General features: G+C 36.6%; 1 protein-coding gene across 4 annotated transcripts in view; it reads right to left on the bottom strand.

The window, feature by feature from the left end:
* ralgapa2 (Ral GTPase activating protein catalytic subunit alpha 2) overlaps positions 1 to 22,318 on the bottom strand; it is a 212,939-nt gene that overhangs the window by 131,283 nt on the left and 59,338 nt on the right. For 3 of the 4 annotated variants that reach the window (XM_067368380.1, XM_067368382.1, XM_067368384.1), the window contains exons 4-12: positions 17,802 to 17,859; positions 15,164 to 15,207; positions 14,883 to 15,063; positions 9,833 to 9,948; positions 9,586 to 9,724; positions 7,629 to 7,831; positions 5,566 to 5,796; positions 2,231 to 2,404; positions 2,006 to 2,140 (exon numbers count right to left, since the gene is read on the bottom strand). In XM_067368380.1, the coding sequence (XP_067224481.1) occupies positions 2,006 to 2,140; positions 2,231 to 2,404; positions 5,566 to 5,796; positions 7,629 to 7,831; positions 9,586 to 9,724; positions 9,833 to 9,948; positions 14,883 to 15,063; positions 15,164 to 15,207; positions 17,802 to 17,859 (1,281 nt within the window). Of the gene's footprint in view, positions 1 to 2,005; positions 2,141 to 2,230; positions 2,405 to 5,565; positions 5,797 to 7,628; positions 7,832 to 9,585; positions 9,725 to 9,832; positions 9,949 to 14,882; positions 15,064 to 15,163; positions 15,208 to 17,801; positions 17,860 to 19,906; positions 19,932 to 22,318 lie in introns of those variants that run through there. The other variant, XM_067368383.1, reaches the window with a different exon arrangement.

Raw genomic sequence — 22,318 nt, 5'->3', positions numbered from 1 at the left:
TCATTTACACACGACTGTACACCCATCCACTCCTCTAATACTATAGTGAAGTTTGCTGATGACACCACTAGTGGGATTGATTTCAGGAAATGAGGAGAAGCACTATAGAGAAGAGGTTCAACACCTAGTCGAGTGATGTTCGGATAGTGACCTGGTTTTGAACACCACCAAAACAAAGGAAATCATCATAGACTACAGGAAAATTAGGAAAACGACACCTTCCACTCTTTATATAAATGGAGAGGAAGTTGGAAAAGTTACCAACATCAAATTCCTGGCCCTGTTCATCACAAACGATCTAACATGGACTGTTAATACACGGTATGTAATGAAGAAAGCTCAGCAGAGGCTTTTCTTCCTGAGAAAACTCAAGAAAGCCAAAGTACCTTCTCAGCTTTTGGTAAATTTCTACAGGAGTACAATAGAAAGCATTATTTGCTTGCCACTGTGTGACAGTGTGGTATACCAGCTGCACTACACAGAATCCAAGAGATTTGGCCCGGATAGTCGAGACTGCACAAAGGATTGTGGGAATCCAGCTTCCAAATCTGGGCACAGTTTATGCTAGACGTCTGCATAAGAGGGCTAGCAACATCAATGAGGATTCAACTCACCCAAGTCATAGACTGTTTGAACCACTTCCATCAGGAGAAAGATACAGAGCAATTAGAACACGCACATACAGGCTGAGGAATAGTTTTGTTTTTTGTTTTCTCAGAGCTGTAGCGTGTATCACACCTGTTTCCCATACATACACACACATAGCTGTGGCAGACTGGAATTGAACAGTTACATACTTAAGCGTTGCTGCTAATGTACTGATACTTGTTTAAACTTGTTTGCACTGTTGTTTGCATTATTTAATTCCACTGTATGTATATATTACTTTGCATATTGCGATATTATTTTGTAGTTATTTATACTATGTGGATTCTACTTTTCTTTTTGTTTTGTTTTTTCTGAGGCTGCTGGTCTCTGAGAGCTACTAAACAAATTTCATTATATTTTTCATAATGACAATAAAGTTTCGATTCTATTCTATTCTGTCCTGCATCAGGGCATCTTTTACACTGTCCAAAAATATCTTTGAAAGCTGCTGATTAGTTTTGACTGTGCAAAGTTATGTATTATGTTCTACAGTGTACTTCACAAAAGATGTGCTGTAGTTCTGTCTGAAGTTAATGTGCAACATGAAGGTAATACGAAGGTATTATCGTATGCCTATGTATATGTCATGGTGTGTGCATGAATGAGTGTGAAATACCTCCTAATTATGTTGCTTGTTCAGATCACTTATATTGGGCACTTTTTGCATTTAAATTGCCTTATTCTGACTGTTGACACTGAAAATTATGAAAGTGTTTTTTTTTTTTTTTTCCTGAGGGTATCGGTTCATTTCTTCATTGCCCTTTTGACAGTGTTTTAGTCATATTTGATAATTACCTTTAAGAGTATTTGCTCTGATTTGATCCATTTTCCTGGGAAATGTATCTATTTTTATATTATTTTGTCATCATTATTTTGTTTTACAGAGTTAAAAATGGTTCATATCAACATATACAATTCTATCACATTATTTTGACAGTTAAAGTTTTAGGTGTTTTTTTTTTGTTGTTGTTGTTTTTTTTGGAGTGGGGTAATTTTGGGCTGGAAATCATTCACCCAATCTGGCAACACAGAGTAGAGAGTGACTGTTGATGGGTATCGCACAATGGACACGTCTTTCTGAACTCTCAGCAATCGAAAACTGACTCTAATCACCATGCATGCAAAAGTTCACTTCAAGAATGACCACACTGCTGACGTGATCTTATCGTTGGCATTCCTTGCACATGTGAGTTATTGTAGGCACATATCAACACGTTATCATATCGCCATAACATTTTCATATCGGCCGATTCCGATGTGATGTCGATAATCTTGTGCATCCCTACCTTTAACATCTGACTGAGCAGAATATTCAATCAGACATGGTAGTGTGAGAGTGGAAAGAGTAAATGAGCACCTGCAGAGTGGACTGGATACCAGCCTTCACGTCCGGGTTCTGTTCTTCAGTCAGACAGCCTCTGCTGATGGCACTGCTGAAGGAGTATGTGCGCCCCCAACTGGACGATCGTTTATGTCCATGGGTCTCCAAGACCTGAAGGTTTGATACAGGACAGGTAAGTGGGAACAACTGAATCAATCAGCATGAACCACATTTTGTGTGCGTGTGTGTGTGTGACCCTGCCTGCACATGCACACTGTCCGTCTCTGAGACCATGGGCTCTTCCTCTCCATCTTCCTCCTGGCTTGTTGTCTCAGGCTCAGCCATGAATGTGGGTTTCTCCTGCAGAATCCACTTCCTGTACACTTTGATCACCTTGCGAGTGGCTGAGGCTTCACAGGACGGCAGCAGGAAAGCCTATGCAGCGACACAAAAACAAATGATGCACACCGACACAATTGATAAGTTGTGGGGTCTTCAAACTTTTTGATACCAAGGACTCTGTGACATGTTGTAAAATATTAAACAACATTTATACATGTTTCCAAAATGAAATATTAGGCTTTTATGATTTTTTATTATTATTTAAATAGTAGATACTTTTACATTCTGTTCAAGTTGACAAAATATTTTCCTTTCTTTTTGTCTATCCATTATTAGCGCAAAACCTGAAGAGACACTTTGTTAATTCAAATCAAAAATTGTTTCCATAGCTTTTTCTAGAGCCTTTCACAATAGACAGATACCGTTCCAAAACCTCTTTACAGAGAACATTGCAATAAGTGTGCTAAAGACATGAGTAGAAAACAGAAAATCAAATATAATTCTTGAATTTATTACATTTTTCACAAAAGTACAAGCAGACCTCTTTATTATTATTATTATTATTATTATATATACACATTACTTATTGTTAAAAATGGCTTTCAATAATTAATCTCATGACCAAACAAGAAAGGAGAATAAAACAGTCAAAAATAGCTGTTTAATAATGTATATATTCATTCATTCATCGATTCATTTTCAGTTAACAATTTAAACAGAGTAAAAATTGTCTTTCTGTTCCAAATTTTCCGCACAGCCCCTTGCATTGGAACCCTCTGGTCTGTAACACATATGTGCTTTCTGGTTAAAATTCTTAAAAACATTTAGATTGTGACTCTATTATAATAGTGATTCTTTACTGTGATTCACATGAAAACTGTAATACACAAATAAATCTGTTGAAATATATTTTTTTTAATATGTTGAATGGATTCTGACCACAAGGTGGCAGCAAAAGACAGAACATCTGAACAAGCTACATAACATTTTGCGATACAAATAAACAATTGATGATGTATATTTTATACAGAGCAAAAAAATTATGAAAGTTATTAATCTAAAATAAAAATAAGTAACACTTTATTTTACAGTGTTATGCATGTTATATGTACACGTTACAAGTACTGAAGTAATAACAGTAAAATTATGCATAAATACATGCAACTAGCCCTAAACCAAACCCTAACCCTCCCCACTATGATGAACAGACCCCCCAGTTATTGTACAAATATTATATTTACTTAATTTGTAAGTATGGTTGTTTCATTGATGTTAATATAATTACAAACATTATCATAACATCTAAAATCCTAAAATAACAACTCCTCAAATAACAGTTTTTGTATAATGCTTAAAGAGTTTGATTGACATCTGTGTTAGGTGTTATCCAGGCTGTCTCAGGCATTTCACGCCTGTTAATTCATGTGTACCCATCACTTTTTAATTGGAATCTCTGGCTCAATTAGTAATAGTTAAGCCGTTTTGTCTTTTTTTGTGTTACTTTGTATGTGGACAGGTTGTAGCTATTCTAGGTGCTGTTGTTTGTCAATGTTGTATGACTTAAAGGCACAAAATGTAATTTTTTTCCACTTGAGGTTGCTTATTCAACACAAATGACGCCTTGATTTTGCGGAATCATGGGAGTTGTAGTCTTCCGACGGGATTTGGGCAGAAATCATTTTCATGGATGTGCTAATGTATTAAAGATTTATTAACATTAATTTAGTATGAAGCAGGGTGTGGCTGAAAACCACTGGAGCTGAACGAGGCCTGAACAAGGAGCGATTGCTAATGAGAGACGAGCATGACACGCGGCTTGAGAGCAGTGGAGCTTTTATTATGCTGCAGACAACCGCTTCTTCAGGTCATGAGTATGTGGGGTAATGCATCGCTGTTTATCATATTAGATACATTTGAGTGTGTTGAAAGTTGTTATAATGCTACTCTGCGTTCGCTCGGCGGCTGCTATGAGACACTTGTTGCACACTGCAGTAAACTAGATCTATATTAGTCATGGTAAAACATGGTACTCGCGTTAAATCAAGAAAACAAGATTTAAACAATAAGACTTACTGTGTTGAGCTATATGACAATGATTAGTTTTCTGTCAATGAATGTATCCAAACAGTTGCTCACCTGTCTAATAAAAACAATATATTAAAGCGTCTTTGGTTTCTAAAAAATAAAACTGGAAATCGAGGGTAACACGGGTATGATGCCATTGATAGGCGCATGGACTCTGTCTGTGTCCTGGTTAAAATTGTTTATTTCTCTGGATTTAAACATTCTTGGAAACATTTGGATAATCTAAGTACATAAGTCAAACAAATATATAACATTGTTCTAGTGCTTTTTGGATATTTTAATCCTAAAATCTTACATATTGTGGGTTTAATTCACAACTGATAAAAGTTCACATCTTTGTTTTGTAATTGTAATTTAACAGGCATGAGCGAGTCTTTCTACACAGTTTTCTTTAAACTTGACTGTTTGAGTATTGTAATCTACAACAGTATTAAGTGTTTGGTCCTATCGTGAATACATTTTGGTTATGTTGACATTAGACGTGCTTTTTCCCTAAGGAGTTACAAACGTGACAAAGACGTGGTAGTTTTACTGTACTGTGCGTGTGCTTATTTTATTTTCAATTAAAAAGGAAAAATGATTCAAATGACCTGAACCCGTTTGCTTTTGGCTATAAGAGTGCGTAGGAAAGTGAAGAACCTTACTTGAAAGTGCTCGCTCACTTTTGCCCAGGCCCAGCCAAAAATAAAAATCTGTCTACGCCACTGCCTAACCCCTATAGTAAGTATATTTACTTGCATGCATACTTACACTGTAACAAAGACACTAAAATAAGGTGTAAAGTGTGTTTCAAGACAAAAACAGACTTAAACTGATAAAACACCATTGATGTTCAAAGCTAATGTGATGAACTATACCTGTGGTAAGTGATATATATTTTAAAGTTACTAGCCTTAGCTTTTTACTTAAGAAATATCATTTTATTAAATGTGCACTATAATTACAATTAAACAGTAAAAAAATATATAGATAATATGATGAATATGATAATAAGACGCCTTGTGATATGTCGCAACATATAATCATGATACATATTTGCACTGAGACAGTGGACGATATCCAGCCCTTTTCGGGGTCATGGTTTCGAAGTGGAATTTGTCTAAAAATGTGCAAACACAAGGTGAAACGGTCTAAGCGGCAGCTGTAGATCTGAGCACTCTGTCTCTGACCTGATGGAAGACCTCGTTGACGAAGTTGACGTTGTCTCGTGTGGACAGCAGGATGGACTGCACCATGTCGTAGACGCCCCGATGCTCCTCCTCGATGCTACACAGGCTGGAGTTGCTGCCTCTGCGATCAGAAAGTGTGCTGCTGTTTGAGTGACTCTTCTCCTGTTCCACAGGACCGTTGGGCTCAGAGTCTGCGCTCTTCTCCTGACTGATGCCGCCCGCAGTCACAGTCTGAACACCAACACACAGATAGTTAATGTAATCAAAAACTCTCCTATTTCTATTAAGACTTACTAAGAATTACTAATTACATAATTAGTATAAAAATTGTGGATAAATGTGCAACATCAGTTGGGAAAACAAAAAGTTAAATGAAAGTAAAATATCTATTCTGTCATCATTTACTAGGGACTGAGTGACCATCCTCTTGGTTACTGTTACAACTTTGTACAAAGGTTATGAGTAGGGTTGGGAATCGAAAATAGATTAGAATTCTGAAATCCGATACTTGCTATAAAATGATTCCTCTTTCAATACCTCTTATCGATTCCTGTGTGCGCATGTGATTTAATACCATTACTGAGTTCTCACTAGTGTGTTAATGTTAATCAAACAAAAAAAAGAGAGAAAATCATTCACTGATATTGACTGAATAACTTTAATAAGGATTAATCTATATTTTATTTATAAACAGATCACTATGAAGTGTTATTTTACAATTAATTACATTTGATTTCAATTTCTGTAAACCTGACTTTAAGTTGTATTAATTTGTACTACTGCTAATTAGACTGTTTACTTGTCGTTAATAATGTTTTAAATTTATATTAATCTGGTTGTTTTAAAGGGACAGTTCACCCAAAAATGAAAATTTGATGTTTATCTGCTTACCCCCAGTGCATCCAAGATGTAGGTGACTTTTTTTCTTCAGTCGAACGCAAATGATGATTTTTAACTGCAACCGCTGCCGTCTGTCAGTCAAATAATAGCAGTGATTGGGAACTTGAACAATAAGAGTCGAAAAAACAGCTTCCTGTTAGTGAGGTCAAAAAACGCATTGTGATGACAGAAGTGATGTCTCGCCCATATATTTCAATGAGCGCGAGACATCACTTCCATCATCACAACGCGTTTTTTGACCTCACTAACAGGAAGCTGAACGAAGTTGGACATAGTGGTGTATTAGAGGTAAAAACTATATAAATAATGTTCGGTTTCTCGCACAAACCGATCGTTTCGTGTCTTAGGACATCAATGTGTCGTCACGAGCCGCAGGTTTTAATTTTGATTTGTCTAAGCAAGTTTTATTTACTGTTATAGTTGAAGTTCCCTTAGACTGCTATTATTTGACTGACAGACGGCAGCGGTTGCAGTTAAAAATCATAATTTGCGTTCGACTGAAGAAAAAAAAGTCACCTACATCTTGGATGCCCTGGGGGTAAGCAGATAAACATCAAATTTTCATTTTTGGGTGAACTATCCCTTTAAGTGGTATTTTTTGTTGAAACCATAGACAGAAGTGTTCTTTAGGTGGCTGCTATTTGTTCATAGTATTCAGCTGCAGCTTGCATGTTTGATATCTATTGATATATGTTGACTTGAATAGAAACTGAGTACTGATAAGCAGAATCAATAAAAGAAGAGAAACATATGTGAGAAGGCAGAGACCCTGCCACCTTTGCTTCAGAAAAATACATTTTGCTAATTGTTTTGTATTCTTAAGCATTCTCAAGTTATAATATATACAGCCTAGATGTTACTGTATTACAACAAATCTGTTACATATACTACATATTATTAATGACATTTGTTCAGCCAGTGGTATGGAAAAGAGCAGCTTAAAAATTCTGCTTTTGTGTTTGTGAAACAAGGGGGTGAGTAAATGATGACAGGATTTTGGCTGAATTAAGCCTATAATGAAATTTACATTGGAAGAAAAAAATTTACAAAATTAAAAAAAATAGCAAGATTGCTGCCTCAGAAGATATCTGTCCATGTTATCCAGTAGACAGTGAGGCAGTGTAAATGTGGGGAATCCATATGGTTCTTTGTTTTCATCCCACCTGGATGATCTTAGGAAGGACCTCTCCTCCATTCTTAGAGCTGCTCGTGGCAGAGTTCACATACTTCTTCTCCAGGAAGAAGTTAACAAGCCACGTGATGAAGGCCACACGGGGAGCCAGATACTGATCCCTAGTGCAGTATATACTCTCGCTGTTGCGCATCACTTGGATGTAGAGGGGCTTTGGTCTGTGAATGGGAAGATCTGAGAGACACAGATGAAAAATTCAACAACAGTGTTTCCCGTTTCACAATGAACCGAACATATTTTTACACTTCCCATACTAACTCTTGCACCATGGCTTTGGCACAGCATCTATCAAACGAACTAAAATAAAAATCAGGAAATGGCTTAATGCGCTTACTGAGGCACAAAAGGCTGAAGTTTAATCAAATAAGCATATAATCTCAGAGCGACTCGGTTCACAGTGAATGCCGAAAACTCCATCTCTGCATGTGCTGTAAGCTTATCATGCACTTCAGAATGCCAGTTATGCTTTATTTTCACATCCGTATTATTTCCAACAATGTTGTGGACAGATGATTACAGCATTTCACTACACTTTTAGTAATGAGAAGGCTGTTCTGTTGAAAAGAAACTTAAAGACCTCCCTGCAGTTTTCCATTAAAACAAAAGCTCAAGAGTACTATATTATATTATATTATATTATATTATATTATATTATATTATATTATATTATATTATATTATATTATATTATATTATATTATATTATATTATATTATATTAATATATCATATTATAGTGGACTGAAACACTATCACAACTAAAAAGAGTTTTGAGTCCACTTTAAAGTCTAGGTTCAAGCCAATGCAAAGACTTTTATTTTATCCGTTCAATTTGGACACTGAAAAGGTTTGAGCTCTTAATTTTGCTGTAAAAGTGCATCAGACTAATGCATTTAAAATTACACTGTAAAACATTTTATTACAGAAGACCATGTTCACCACAGTCTCACAAAATCCTGGTGGAAACACTGAACAATACATGACAAACACAGGAATAAACCATGAAATATACCAGTTTATTACACAGTGTCTCCTGACAGCCAACACAACCACACAATAATTCATCACTAATAGTGCATTATGTATTGTTTTTTTGTTTGTTTGTTTTTTATTTTGCTGTTCAAAAATGACAGCAGCCTTGGCCTTAGTTTTTACAACGTTTCCGGCTATAGACGCCACAAAAAGGCCCATTCATTTTTATTTTTATTTGAATTGTATTTGTATAATTCATCATTCTAAAACATCCTATCCTGATAAAACACCCCTCACTTTGGCTTTGCTACTTTTTGCATTTTGTTACAGTTCCTGGTAATTTTCTTGTCAGTGTTACGACTTTAAGAGGCTGAGCTTGACCAGAGCATATATCTAGAAGTCTAGTATACACTTTTATAGAAATGTTTCCTTAAAGTGATAGTTCACCCAAAAATTATACCATGATTTACTCACCCTCAAGCCATCCTAGGTGTATATGACTTTCTTCTTTCACATGTACTTAATTGGAGATATATTTAAAAATATCCTTGATATTGGGATCTTGAGAGGTTCGGTGATATTGCTGGCAATAGAGGCCTCACTGCGCCATCGGAATTCATCAAAAATATCTTAATTTGTGTTCTGAAGATGAACGAAGGTCTTACGGGTGTAGAACGACATGAGGATGAGTAATAAATGACATTATTTTCATTTTTGGGTGAACTAACCCTTTAATGGCCACCAGTGTCGCTAACAAGGGAAACTGAATTCTACATATAGCCACTTTGAGACTGTACTGAGAGATTGTGTCTGAAAATCATAATATGGGATAATATGTGACACTGTAATATTATTCATTAATACTTTAATCTCTTGGCTGCTTCTTGATGAACAATCAATAAGAATGTGAGCTGCTAAAATCAAGTTTACAGTGAAACGTTTCTTGTCTCAAACCCACCTAATTGTGGCTTGTAGAGGTTGGTGTGTTTTGTGAAAGAAGGGAAGAGATGAGGCAGGTAGTACTTCTTGAACAGGGAAAAGAGAAATCTGAAGCCTGTGTCCTGGTTCTCTTTGTTTTTCCAGTCCAAGCTGGATGCCTGTGAGGTGAAAGCAAATATCAAGGATTCAGATTACATCACAGCAATCCAGTTATGAGTAACATGCAGACTTCAGACATAACACTGATGTGAGCAGCTCAATCTCACCTGGAGAACCATGACCTTGAGTACAATTTGGAGGACAGAACAGGTGTGGTCATCTGCCACCTTCTCTCCGGGAACTGCAGGCACCAGTGGGGTGATCTCCTCTGGAACAATCTTGGCTACAACACCACAAACACAGAGTATGAATATTTAAAGACATCTGAATGGTGAGGTGTGTCATTTATTTGCCAGAATGATTTGTAAAATAGATAAAAAGATTAATTTGTTTACATTACATTTTATTTATTTATTTTCTTTAGCATTTACACTTTTTATGATCAATGAATTTACATGAATATTCTAGTCTTTTTTTTTTTTTTTATATATAACCGCATCAAGCATGTTTGGGTAACGGCATGTCCCTTACCGTAACTGCGAGTTTCAACACGCTCTGAGTGGGAATTATTTAAATGAGGAATATTGTGACGTGTTCGATCCCAGAAGAAAACTCAAGACTACAATAGAGGCATTTCAGGGAGTTCAGAAACGGTGACACTGACATAGAGAATAACTCATGCACAAAATATTCACATCACTGGTTGAGCCAGAAGTTCAGAGTGTACTTTGTCTGCACCACATAGACTGTTAAGTTGTGCATGCTTAACTGTTATGCTTGAGAGTCTAAATGAACAAATGGCTCACACTTTATGGTTGTCTATGCACAAATCTGGGATAGAGAAAGCATTTTAACACCCAAAAAATGGCACTCCTCATCTTTCAAGTAAAATCAAATTAGGGGTTTATATTAATAATTATTAGGGGTGTAACTATTCACTCGTTTTCTCGATGCATCGATTACAAATCCTGACGATGCATATGCATCGATCTTGAAACATGTTTTTTGAATCGTGAATCGTTTATTTCGGTCGATAATCGATGTAAATTGCAAAGAATCGGATTAATCGCGATTCTATAGTGATTCAGTGCTTTAAAATATATAAACATTAAATTACTACATGCGCGAATTGATGGAGACGTTGTGCGGCGTCATTTTGCACCTTCCCTCACAGCTCTCCTTCACAGACACGCGCGGCTGCACTTTACCGCCTTTCACTGGATTGCGCTCGTGCTCAGTCCGTAGCCAACGTTTGAGCTCTCCTCAGGACGCCCACTGCTGTTTACATGAACATATGACGGTTCTCTATTAAGACAGCAATAGTCCTGAGTCAAACTGCTCAAGCCATTGATAAAGCTGCCAAGTCATTGCGCGGTCACTACTGTTGAAATAAAACACTTTTATTGCGTGGAAAAGTCGGAAATGTTTCATTGACATAACCTGAGCAGTTTCAAGGCGCGCATTTATTGCATGGACGGAGCAAACATATTATGTAAGTGTCTAAATGAATACACACAGTTCAATGAATGATAAATGAAATTATGAACTTAATGTCATTAAACTGAATGTGCAAGGAAACTGCTGAAATATCTACACTATTAACAACACTGACATCAGAGCACGCGGTTTATCAATCAGATGCGCGTTCAAGTTGCATTCGTTACTATAGCAACAGTAGAAACCCAGCACGTTTTCTTTCAGAATCACCATAAGGAAAATGTTCCATATAGAGAACAAAGATGGCTTTTATAACTATTCCGTGAAGAAAAGTTAGTTTAGGATTAATTGAGAAAGTGCATGATAGTCTCTCCATGTAAGCATTAGTATTTTTAATGTACCTGGAACAGTTTAATAAGGTTGTGTAGCCATTAACACTATCCTCCACTATATTAAACATGAACTAGGCCTAACAATACTTTTAAAGCCCTCTTATGTAAATTTCCACAAATGCCAATTTTTATAGGCTGTTAAAATAAAGTTATGTAGCATCATTGAGAACTAACATGAACTAACATTAAGAATGGACAAAAGGTTTTTTTGTTTGTTTGTTTGTTTTTGCCCTCTCTGACCCCCTGAAGGTCGCTGTGTAATTCACACCCTGACTAAGACACGTTGAGGGAAGCATTTCAATATCCCTATAAATGCATATAACAATACAGAATCGAATCAAATTAATCGAATCACATCGAATTGTAATGTGAATCGTCTCGAATCGAATCATGCTGAATTTGCAAAAATCGTTCTTGAATCGAATCCCTATGAATCGTGAATCGAATTGAATCGCTGTCTACCCAAAGATTCACAGCCCTAATAATTTTTGTTTTATTAAATCATGACTCAATTTTGCAAGATCTGCATCCAGCTTATTTTTATCAGATGATCTGTTTTTTAGGTTTTGTCACTACTGCCTTTGTCATTGCAGAGGGCTGAACAACCTTCAGCGTGAATAGCTTGTGTTTCACTAATGAAATCTATTCAGACATAAAGCACGCCAGCACAGACAGAAAGGAATATTCACAGATTTCAAATACATATGAACACATTCACAGTGCTTTGAAATGAATGGGTCATTACCAGTTCAAGGGCATCAATAAAATCTTTTCCAAGAGGAAACATCAAGGGAAATCATTCCTTTCAGCATTTAACAGACGGTGACCTCCTTTTCTGAGGATGCTGTGCCGCCATTTGATTATTACACTCTAATACTAGATTTAAAGTGCCTTTGTGCTACAAAGAGCATTAATGGCCATCATTAAAAATTACAGTCCCAGACAGAAACATAGTAGATGTGTTGTAAATGGTGAGGAATGAAATGAATGAAGGGCAAATTTGTGAGCATGGAAAAAATATCAGGGTTATTGGGTACTTCAAGTAAGGCAGTGCATGTACAGTATTCGTTTTGAGTTCAGCTGATTCGTCCAGGAGCTTCTTTTTAAAAGGGTCCAAGCATCTGAAAATGCGCACTATGAGTTCCGCAAAATTCCAAACTCATGGTGTCATTCCCAGCAGTCATTACCTTACCAATGCTGAAGATTAACAGTCTCAGCCAAGTTCATGGACTGTTCATGGACCATATGTCACATAGAGTGCCGTACGAATTACATATTTTTGTAGGCCAAAACCCAGAAACAAGCATTTTATCACTTCCAGTTCCATTGTCCTGAAGTCCATGGGTTTTTTGAATGGGTTTTTGGTTAAATGCCTGAAATAAGGTCTGTGGTGAACACAAGCTCAAGATATTTTCATGTTTTATTGTCTGACATAAAATACATCAGTAACACCACTTTGTGATTTTTTTTTAAAGCGTCTGCTCCGGTTTATTTGTGTTCACATAGCTTCACTGAACAGCGTCCGTTAGGGCTCATAGTCCAAAAGTGTGCATATTTGGAGAAATATTGATTTATTCTCACATGTTTGCAAAATATTTCATCATACAAAATAACATTTCTATTAATTTTCCACTGAATTATGTGATCTGAAGAGCTGAAAGAGCATTCAGAGCAAACTCTGTCTTTCCTCTTCCTGGTTTATGTCATCTTACATGACCATATTCCCTGTCCTTCTGCATGACGCTGTCCTTCCTCGTTCTGTGTTCTCTGAAGAACAAACCCAAAGAAACATTTCTACACTTGAAACAAGAAGCTAATATACACACAATTACAATAGAATATAGTTTGTGTGTGAATTTAATGTGATTTGGGGAATTTTCATATCAATAATGGATGTTTACATCATAAATGCCAGGCAGGTGGAGCAATTAGCTTCATACAAAAGGCTAAAATAACACATTTTATCATCATGATATAACTAAAATCCACATTAGATAGCTATCAGAAGTTAATGCAAACACTCTATGGTAGTTTGAAGCGAGTTTTTTAGTATTTTGTTAAAATAATTCACATAAGGTCCCAAGAATATGCTTATTTTTGTTTTCTAGAAATACTTTAGTTAATAGGTGGTTTAAAGTATAGTAGGATCAAGGTGGTGTTGATGGGCAAGCCATGTAATGCCAGAATAAAGACTAATAATGGCTGAATACAAACAAAAGAATAATGATCAAAGAATAATGAAGATTAAGTCTCATGCTGGCAGAAGTGTGAAAGGTTCGTTGAGTAAGAACAAAAGAAACATACATTGCTCAGTCATCTCGCCAGACATTAGACAATAGACTGCAAGTAGGTGTTTACAGGGCAATAAAATATTTTTTTAGTGTCTTATTAGTCTAAAAACTCACATTACATGTCATAGAAAATGCTTAGTAAAATTTTTCATCCTCAATAAAAGATATCATCCTCAGATTTGAAATGAAGCATGAGCCGACTTGTGGCTTCACTTTAATTGTGGTTAAAAATTGTTATAGCACATACACATAATATTTTTATGCATTTAAAAACTATATTCTTGTTTTGTTTTTTACGTTTGAGCTTATCTCCATAATAATAAGGATCTGAGTAATTGAACTGTAAACTCTCAAGTGTTGACTTTGTAAATATATGTTGGTTATGTGTCTATTCAGAATGACCTACGAGCAGCAATCTTTTTATTTTGGATATGTCATTTATGTCCCACTTGCCAAATTGGGGGGTGTGCAGTAAGGGGTTAAAAGTAGTCCCTTTACATTTCTGAATGACACCTTAGTCTAATCTGTATGACCGAAAATTACAGAGTATGTTAAGTTCTTTCCGCTGTTATCAGGGGAAAAAATCCAGGTGAACGTGTTGGCGAGTTCGTCAATCCCAGAGGGTTAAACATCATCAGTCGAACAGGTAAACTCATCTACTCAACAGTCACATTCACAGCCTCACGGTTTAAATCCGTGCTCTTGTTAACGAAGGTGACGTTGAAGTCACGTGACCGTGGTGTAGTTCGTTAAACCCCATGTGTAGTAATAGTAATTTATCCAATATAAATTGCAGTAAATGATGCATAATTACAAGCAACTATCCCTAACAACTATAAGTACATGTAATTAATATTACACAGTACTTATTTGTGCAATTACAATAACAACATAACAATGACAAATAAAGTGTAACTCTGCTATCGAGGTGGATACGGGTAAGGTTAGGGACAGGTTTGGTGGTATGAGTTAAAGTGTAAATGAAGGGTCAACAGTGTACTTACCACTGCATTCTATCAAATGTTAGTATAAAGACTCTTAATATAAAGTGTTTTCAAGATTAGTTGTGTACGTCAGTGTGTGTATGTGTTTGTTACCGTCAGGCGGGTTGGAAAAGGGGTTGTATATGATGGTGTCCAGTGTGCAGGGTCCTCTGGATGAGTGTACAGCAGGGAATCCTGGGATCAGGCAGGCGAATATGAGGAGCTGTTCTTCTGCACAGTTACTCTGCAGAGCCTCTAGCCAGAGCAGGAACAGACGCATGCCCTCACAGCGGATCTGCACACAAACACATAAACACCATTTCCTCTTCTTACACATCTGTGACAGAGATTCATATAATCATTCTGGATGTCTTCTGATTTATAAATTGACATACCTTGAAAGAGTTTCCAGTGTGCAAAAGCTTTTTGAGTATAGAACCTATAAAAGAAAAGTGTTTAAACAGAGACACAATCAGTAACAGATTTGATCATTACACTGCAGAAATCTACAGCTTGATCATGTAAAAAACCCAAAGTCACTATTGACTATGATCAAGAAATTTGAGGGCCGACACCTGCTGCTGATAGAGGACATATATCATGGTATGAGTAATATTATATCACGGTAACGGTAACGGCGCTCGTGGCAGTTCAAAGAAATGTCCACTTGGACGATGAGCAAGGTGAGGGAGCATTTTGACAGCCTGCACAAAACCTTTCTGTTTTCTTCTGTCCTGTTAAACTAGTACATAACAATTAAGCTTGCTTATAGGCTTATTATTCTACCTGTTATAAGGGGCAGGGTATGAAATTGTACTGATTAAAGGAGAAACATTATGAATGAAACATACTTGACACTTAAACAGTTGCTATATCAACATCCTAATGAAGAGAATACACTTAAATAATGTATAGTAGTCAGTACACATCAAGCATTGCTAGCGATTTTGCTGCTAGTCATGTGTACAGATACTTTTCATACACAAGATGTGTTCAAACCGGGACACGCAAGTGGTTGCTGTGGCAACGAACAACAATACCTTAACAATATCTTAACCTAACTTTTCTGCTTATAATAGTGTGCTGCCTATTGATTCAGTTGATTTGAATAAACATATCTGGCTTACATTGTTTTAAAAGTGAATGCTTAAATTTAATATACAATGATCATAATGCAAGGCAAGTAGATCACATGTATCTGACCTATTTTTAGCAGCAGTCAGTTTGGGATTTGACTGGCCATAGATTCAAATTCAAATGGATCACATATACAAACTGTTTCCAGGGGTGGGGGGTTTAGACTAGTTGACTAGACGGTTGGCAAAGTCTCTGTTTAAATGTACATGAAATTAGTTGTAGCGCACATCCCTAGTCTCAAGTACCATAAGGTAAAAATCCCATTTAATTTGGGATAAATAAATCAATTCTTTCATAAAGGAATTTATTTTTAAAGATAAATTTAAAAATATTTAAAGGCAGGCCTACTGTGAGCTACAAGGTTGTTATTATTATATATGTTATTATTATATATGTATGCTTTTGATGAAGCCATCAGTGTGCATTATTTCAACTTATTTCTTTAAATGATCATGTTCAACACTGCTGAAAAACTATATTACCCATCATTCTACAAATAAATCCCGACCAGAGAACCACTCAATCAGAGAATCAAAACAAGCATATTGTGCCAAATAAACTCTTTAGTGCCCGTCCACTCCCATGAAGCACTGCCAATCACCTAAGAAAGTTAGCGTAAGTCTCCCTACGCTCTCAAACTACTTAAATATTTCAGTATATATATATATATATGTGTATATATATGTGTATATATATATATATATATATATATATATATATATATATATTCAGACATGTTCTATTGTGTTACACTGTTAATTTAAGTTTAAGTTAGAATATAAAAGATAGCGTTATAATATTTTCTTCTATTAAACAGATGTTTTTTCTTTAGTATTTTATGTATGCTTTGGCAATATTGTATGATTTACAGTCATGCCAACAAAGCAATTTTGAATTGAATTGAACTGAATTGAATATATGCATACTTTGCAATAAATTTCTCTATTCCCATATACACAATTCTTATCTTTAAATCATTCACTTATATTTCTCCATTTTAAATTTGATTGTCACATGAAAGGCTTCATGGGACTGTAGTTCTTTCCCTCATTAAAGCCGTAAGGTACACAGTCTTGTATCTTTGTCTTTTTGTCTGATTATCAAATATGTTTTTGCTATAAATTAAAGTATGTAATGTTGTGAATCACCTCATAGCTGGTCAGTTTGGTTTATGGCTTATAACTCTTTAACCAAGGCTTTTAAAAATCTCTATAGAAAAAATGAATGAAAAAAATTTGGGGTGGGTGGAGGGAGTGTGGGTTGGGGTGGGTTCGTTCGCGTTCATCCAGTGCGGTCGCACTAGTTGCACTGTCCTAAAGACGGCCCTGTGATGTGGTACACAACGACCCCCACCGACTTTATAATCAACTAGCTTATGTTTTGATCCTTCAGCTGACACACAGAGGATTATGAGTGTAAGAAAATAATAACACATATAACCAAAATCAATAATGATAAACCTAGAAACTGTTGTATCAATTTTTGCTGGAATTTCCCTTGGGGATCAATAAACACTGTCAGTCTGTCTCTATGTGGAAGGCTCTAATTGAGGTTATTGCCTCCTTTGAGGGTCTTCCTGTATGGAAGACTGAAACCACGAGACGCATAATTTCATTTAGTAATTTGCATTTCAAATGAAGCCTCTCATTTGCATTTCTCATTTATTAACCTCCTGCTCTCACTCTCTCTGTAGCTAATTATTTTCTCTAAGAAAGTATTAAACCAGGTTACACTGACTCCCTCCTGAACCTGCTTTAACAGCAGAACTCATACACACCAACTCATAAATAATAATTGCACAAAGAAATAGTGATACTGTAAGCAATATTTAAATTTCAACAGCTAAACCGTTTGGCATGAACCACGTCAGTGTAACATGGTCTGAACAGCACTTACCTATACTGTGAAACTGCCATCGACTGTTGATTTTCTCAGGTAGAAGTTGAAGAATTTTCTGAAGGGAAAAAAATAACACACAGTGAACACATTAAACTAATAGCAGACAGCACAAGAGCTCAATGCAAGTGATTTTCTTCACCCAATAAATCATCACTGGTATAACTCATTTATCATTCTTGTTATTCCACCCACTAGGGTTGAGCAATATGTACTGTTTACGATAATATCATAATTGTTGTTTTGACAATGTGGATGCTGACATTATCAAAAATGTCACTCTGAAAAAAAACAAAACAACAAAAACATGCCCAAAGATTGCACGCTTTCACTAATGTATTCTAGTAGAACGCAGTAAATGGCCACAATTCAAAATATGGTGGCAAAAATGCCCCTGTAGGAGTTTTTATCTGAAATCATATCCTATATCATAAAAATCTGCAAATGTGACGTATTTGTACACAATATTGCTTTTAAACACAATACTGTTTTGTCTTTACTCAATTTCGCCAATGATAATAGTTCCAAACAAAGTCATAACAGAACTGCTGTACTAAGCTATGTCTGAGCAACAAACAGATTTGTTCCTGAATGAATCAGCATTTTTGAAAGAATCACTTGAATAAATGTCTCAATGTCCCATCTACGGGTGGTTTTAGCTTCATAAAGCAGGACTCGACAAAAAGGACTGCCCAGTGGCCCGGGCCAGCGTGAAAGACTCTCGGGCCAGTTGGCGGAACTGGCGGAATACTCTTTCCTGAGCTTGCACGGACACAAACGTACATCAAATTGCCCATCTTGTCGAGTATCATCGTAAAGATAGTTGGTTATGTCTTAAGTGAATGTAAACGTGAAATGAGATGCATGTGTAACAGTATATTGAATCCGTGCAGCTCTTAAAGTGACAGCAACCTAATATTCCTGCTGCTGTCTGTTTGCTCACTGCTCTTGACTGAATAACATTAATAAGGGTTAATCTATATGAAGATTATTCAGTGATATTTCACATTTGATTACTATTTCTGTACCTGAAAATCTAGTTTAGACCTACAAAAACCTGAATAAAGCTGTTTATTTCATTTGTATATGTTTGTTCTGTTGTACATTATTTTTTCTCATTTTATTAATGACTGTCTGTAACAATATTTAAAATTTATATGAGATAAGCTAGTAGTTTTTGGTGTCATAACCATATTTGTTAAGGTTACATGGATCAAAAACAACTAAATGAATAACTAGGCATGTTTTTTATTTATTTATTTATTTATTACTTTTTTTGTGGTGGGGCCAGAGGAAATTTTGGTAGGGCAAGTAAAAATTTAACCACCATTAGAACAAATTCTTAGCATTGAGCTATCATTTCATTAAAAAATAAATAAATAAATAAATTAAATATTCAAAATACTTTTAAAAATCTCATAGGATTATTTATGCTATTGTGTAGTAGAGCAAATATGGATTGTTGTTAATGCTTATTTCATTTGAATGGAAACAGCCTAGTGTTTCATTATTTTTACTGAATTTATTGATCAAATTTGTGTCAATTATTTTGACATAAAAAGACAATACACACATCTAATAAGGTTAGAAAAATATAAAGATTATAAAGGGGAAAAATGCCCCTAGAATGTGGCAAACCTTGATGAAAATGTTTTTTGAAAATATTGGTTTGTTTTTAATTCATCACATTTGGAATTTGGGTTTTACCTAAAAATGTCTACAGATCTCTTGGTTCCACCTACATGTGGTTTATTTATGGTCAGCAGAGAAAGTTCAACCCACTCGAGCTGTTATGTCATCTATGACTTCACTAAGACCCTTTTGACACCATATAATCAGTGTCTATTTACAGACAGTTACATGTGTCCCTGTTGGGTGATACATACAGAGACAAGTGAGTTAAGATTCAGACAAATGGACAACGGTAATCATCAGTAGCAGAGCATTATGGGTAACGCCATTATAAGACACTCAACCAAAAAACAGCAATATGGGATCAAGTCTGTCACCACACACTCACGTCCACAGCTGATTAAACTCACTCAAATAGTGGCAGCCGTGACACTCTATAAGAAGAGGACACCATAATGTCACCATAATCTCACGTGTTACGTGACAGCCGTCACTCAAGGTGCCAACAGACACGTCTCATCGTGTCAATCTCATTTACTTCCTGTGTTGATGTGGAACGTGATGACACATGAGTATGAGAGCATTCAAGCACCTCCGTATTGATCTTCAGCGTGTATCGGCGTGTGGAAGGACAGCTCTGGATTACAGCCTGTCATTGTCATGAGGAAACTGACAAATAACAGGAGCTGAAATCCAGTGGTGGGATCTGTTTAAGCCTGCACACTTGGGGTCCGCAGAGGAAGGCTGAGGTTTCGCAATGCTGCTTGCAGCGGCAACGGAAAGCGCTTCCCTGCTGTGCCGCAATGGCGTCTGGGATGGTGGATTTGAGACGGGTTGTGTGGAGCTTGTGAGTTGCTGCCGGTTGCCAGAGTCTGTGCTAATCTGCAGTGTCTCTCCAAGCATAAGGATGAAGCATTACCGCAGGCTTTCCTTCATCGTGTTATTCACACTCGATGTGCTTATCCCATGGTGAGCATGACTGAGAATACACTGGAGCAGGGCTTTAAATCGACCCTGATATATAGATATAATTCAAAAACAATATAGGATAAGACAATGACTTTTATATCAATATACAATAGTTTGATATTGTGGGCGAATCTGAAAAATAGTGAGGACACAGTGAGCTGCTGAGGGAGCTCTAAAGAGCAAGGTCTAAATTATCAAAAATATGAGACATGCTTAATTTTAAGCACTTCAAACAAACTCATAAGCATTGGCGACATGGGGGGGGGGGATATTTATACCCCCCATATTTATTGTAATCATGGAGTTTCCCGATGTGTGATCTGCTACAATTTAGAGCGGTTAAGGCACAGGTATACTTCATTTTCTGGTTTCTGCTTCATCTCATTCACAGTTGAGCACGCAAGCCTTTATACTCCTTTGGCCGAGAGCGTGGAAAGATGTGCTCTAGTGGACTTTTCAAACGCTCAAGTCACTCGCATATGTGCTGTTGTACTCGCGACGCCCATGTGGTCACAAAAATTGGACCCTCCTGATGGCGAAAATTACGTCACAGGGACCATCGCAGAACGCGGACGGCCGAAGTATACTTTGGGCTTGAGTCAGGCTTCCACAGGCAGCGCGCATCCTGAGCGAGATCAAGTCCACATGAGTGGCCCGTTTAGGGCACAAGAAAGAAAAACTTGCTGTTCAGAGAGTCAAAGCTAGTCCACAGTTTAGTAAACATTGGCAACATTGCATTGTGTGAAAGAAAATTTTCTTGCTTGCGCCGACTGAAAACACACATGAGAAACACCGTGAGGCAGGAGAGACTCTTGGATATTGCAGCAGTAGGCTACTGAACACTGAGCTGGCCATTTATGTGGATTTGGATAAAACAGTTAATCGCTTTGATGCCGTGCCTGGTGGACGCCGATTAGCCCTTTACAGTGGTGTAGCGGACAGGCACACAGGGCATTTTAAATTATTATTATTAGGCTACTTTTTTTTATTAAATTAACATTACAATTAATTTGTCCCGCAATGCGCGTCACAGCATAACCGACGTGCTATGAGGATAATAAAAGATTAGTTATAGCTTACTACTCATTTCAGAATCAATTTGTTTAACACGAAATCCTTCTCGATTAACAAAAGTACACATTTTTTCACTATGGGCCACAAGATAAGTATTAAAAAAATAAATTAGATTCATCTCTCATTGCCTTTAAGGCCCTGTTTACACCTGGTATTAAGATGTGTTTTGGTCGACTGGATCACAAGTGGATGGCGCTAAATATAGGTGTAAAATGTTTTGAGCTTGTCCACTTTCGACCACTTCAAGAGTTACTTGAAAACGCATTCGACTGGATTGCTTTCATAGTGTAGATGCTCATGTGGTCAAATGCATTTGAACAGCGCAAGCTAATGCGTAAACATTATGGGAAGTGCGCTAACCAGACGGGAATACCCAAGTTTGGTTTGAAGATGAAAAATGTACCAAGCACAATGTTCTCTCACCTTTCCTTATTTCTAATGCCGGGTTCAGACTACACAATATTTTTGTCGGTCACGATAGTCACTGTGTCAGATTATACGATTTTGACGATAAAATCTTGTTGTGTCGTGGACAAGAAATGTCAGACTACACGTGTCAGGCTACCAGACCAATCATCAAGTGCCGTCTTTAACCGTGTGCATGCTGTCATCAAGAAGGCGAGACTATCAACGAACAGAATTTGCCTTGAGTATAAACAAACAATGGCTAGCACAGTGTTTTTTTTTGCTCTGTCTTGTCGTCAGAAAAACCCAAAAGTGGACACATATCCTCCAAGAAGAACTGAGGTAAAATGTGTTTTATTTACCTTTTTTCACTCTGTTGCGGTAACTTAGTCCCTCAAGGAAACATCATAAACTCAGGAGTATTGTTGTCATAGCTC

Source organism: Chanodichthys erythropterus, chromosome 18 (genome assembly GCF_024489055.1).
Source record: "Chanodichthys erythropterus isolate Z2021 chromosome 18, ASM2448905v1, whole genome shotgun sequence".
In the NCBI taxonomy this organism is placed as follows: domain Eukaryota; kingdom Metazoa; phylum Chordata; class Actinopteri; order Cypriniformes; family Xenocyprididae; genus Chanodichthys; species Chanodichthys erythropterus.
The sequence above is the reverse complement of the archived record's forward strand: the minus strand, read 5'-3'. Positions and strand labels throughout refer to the sequence as shown.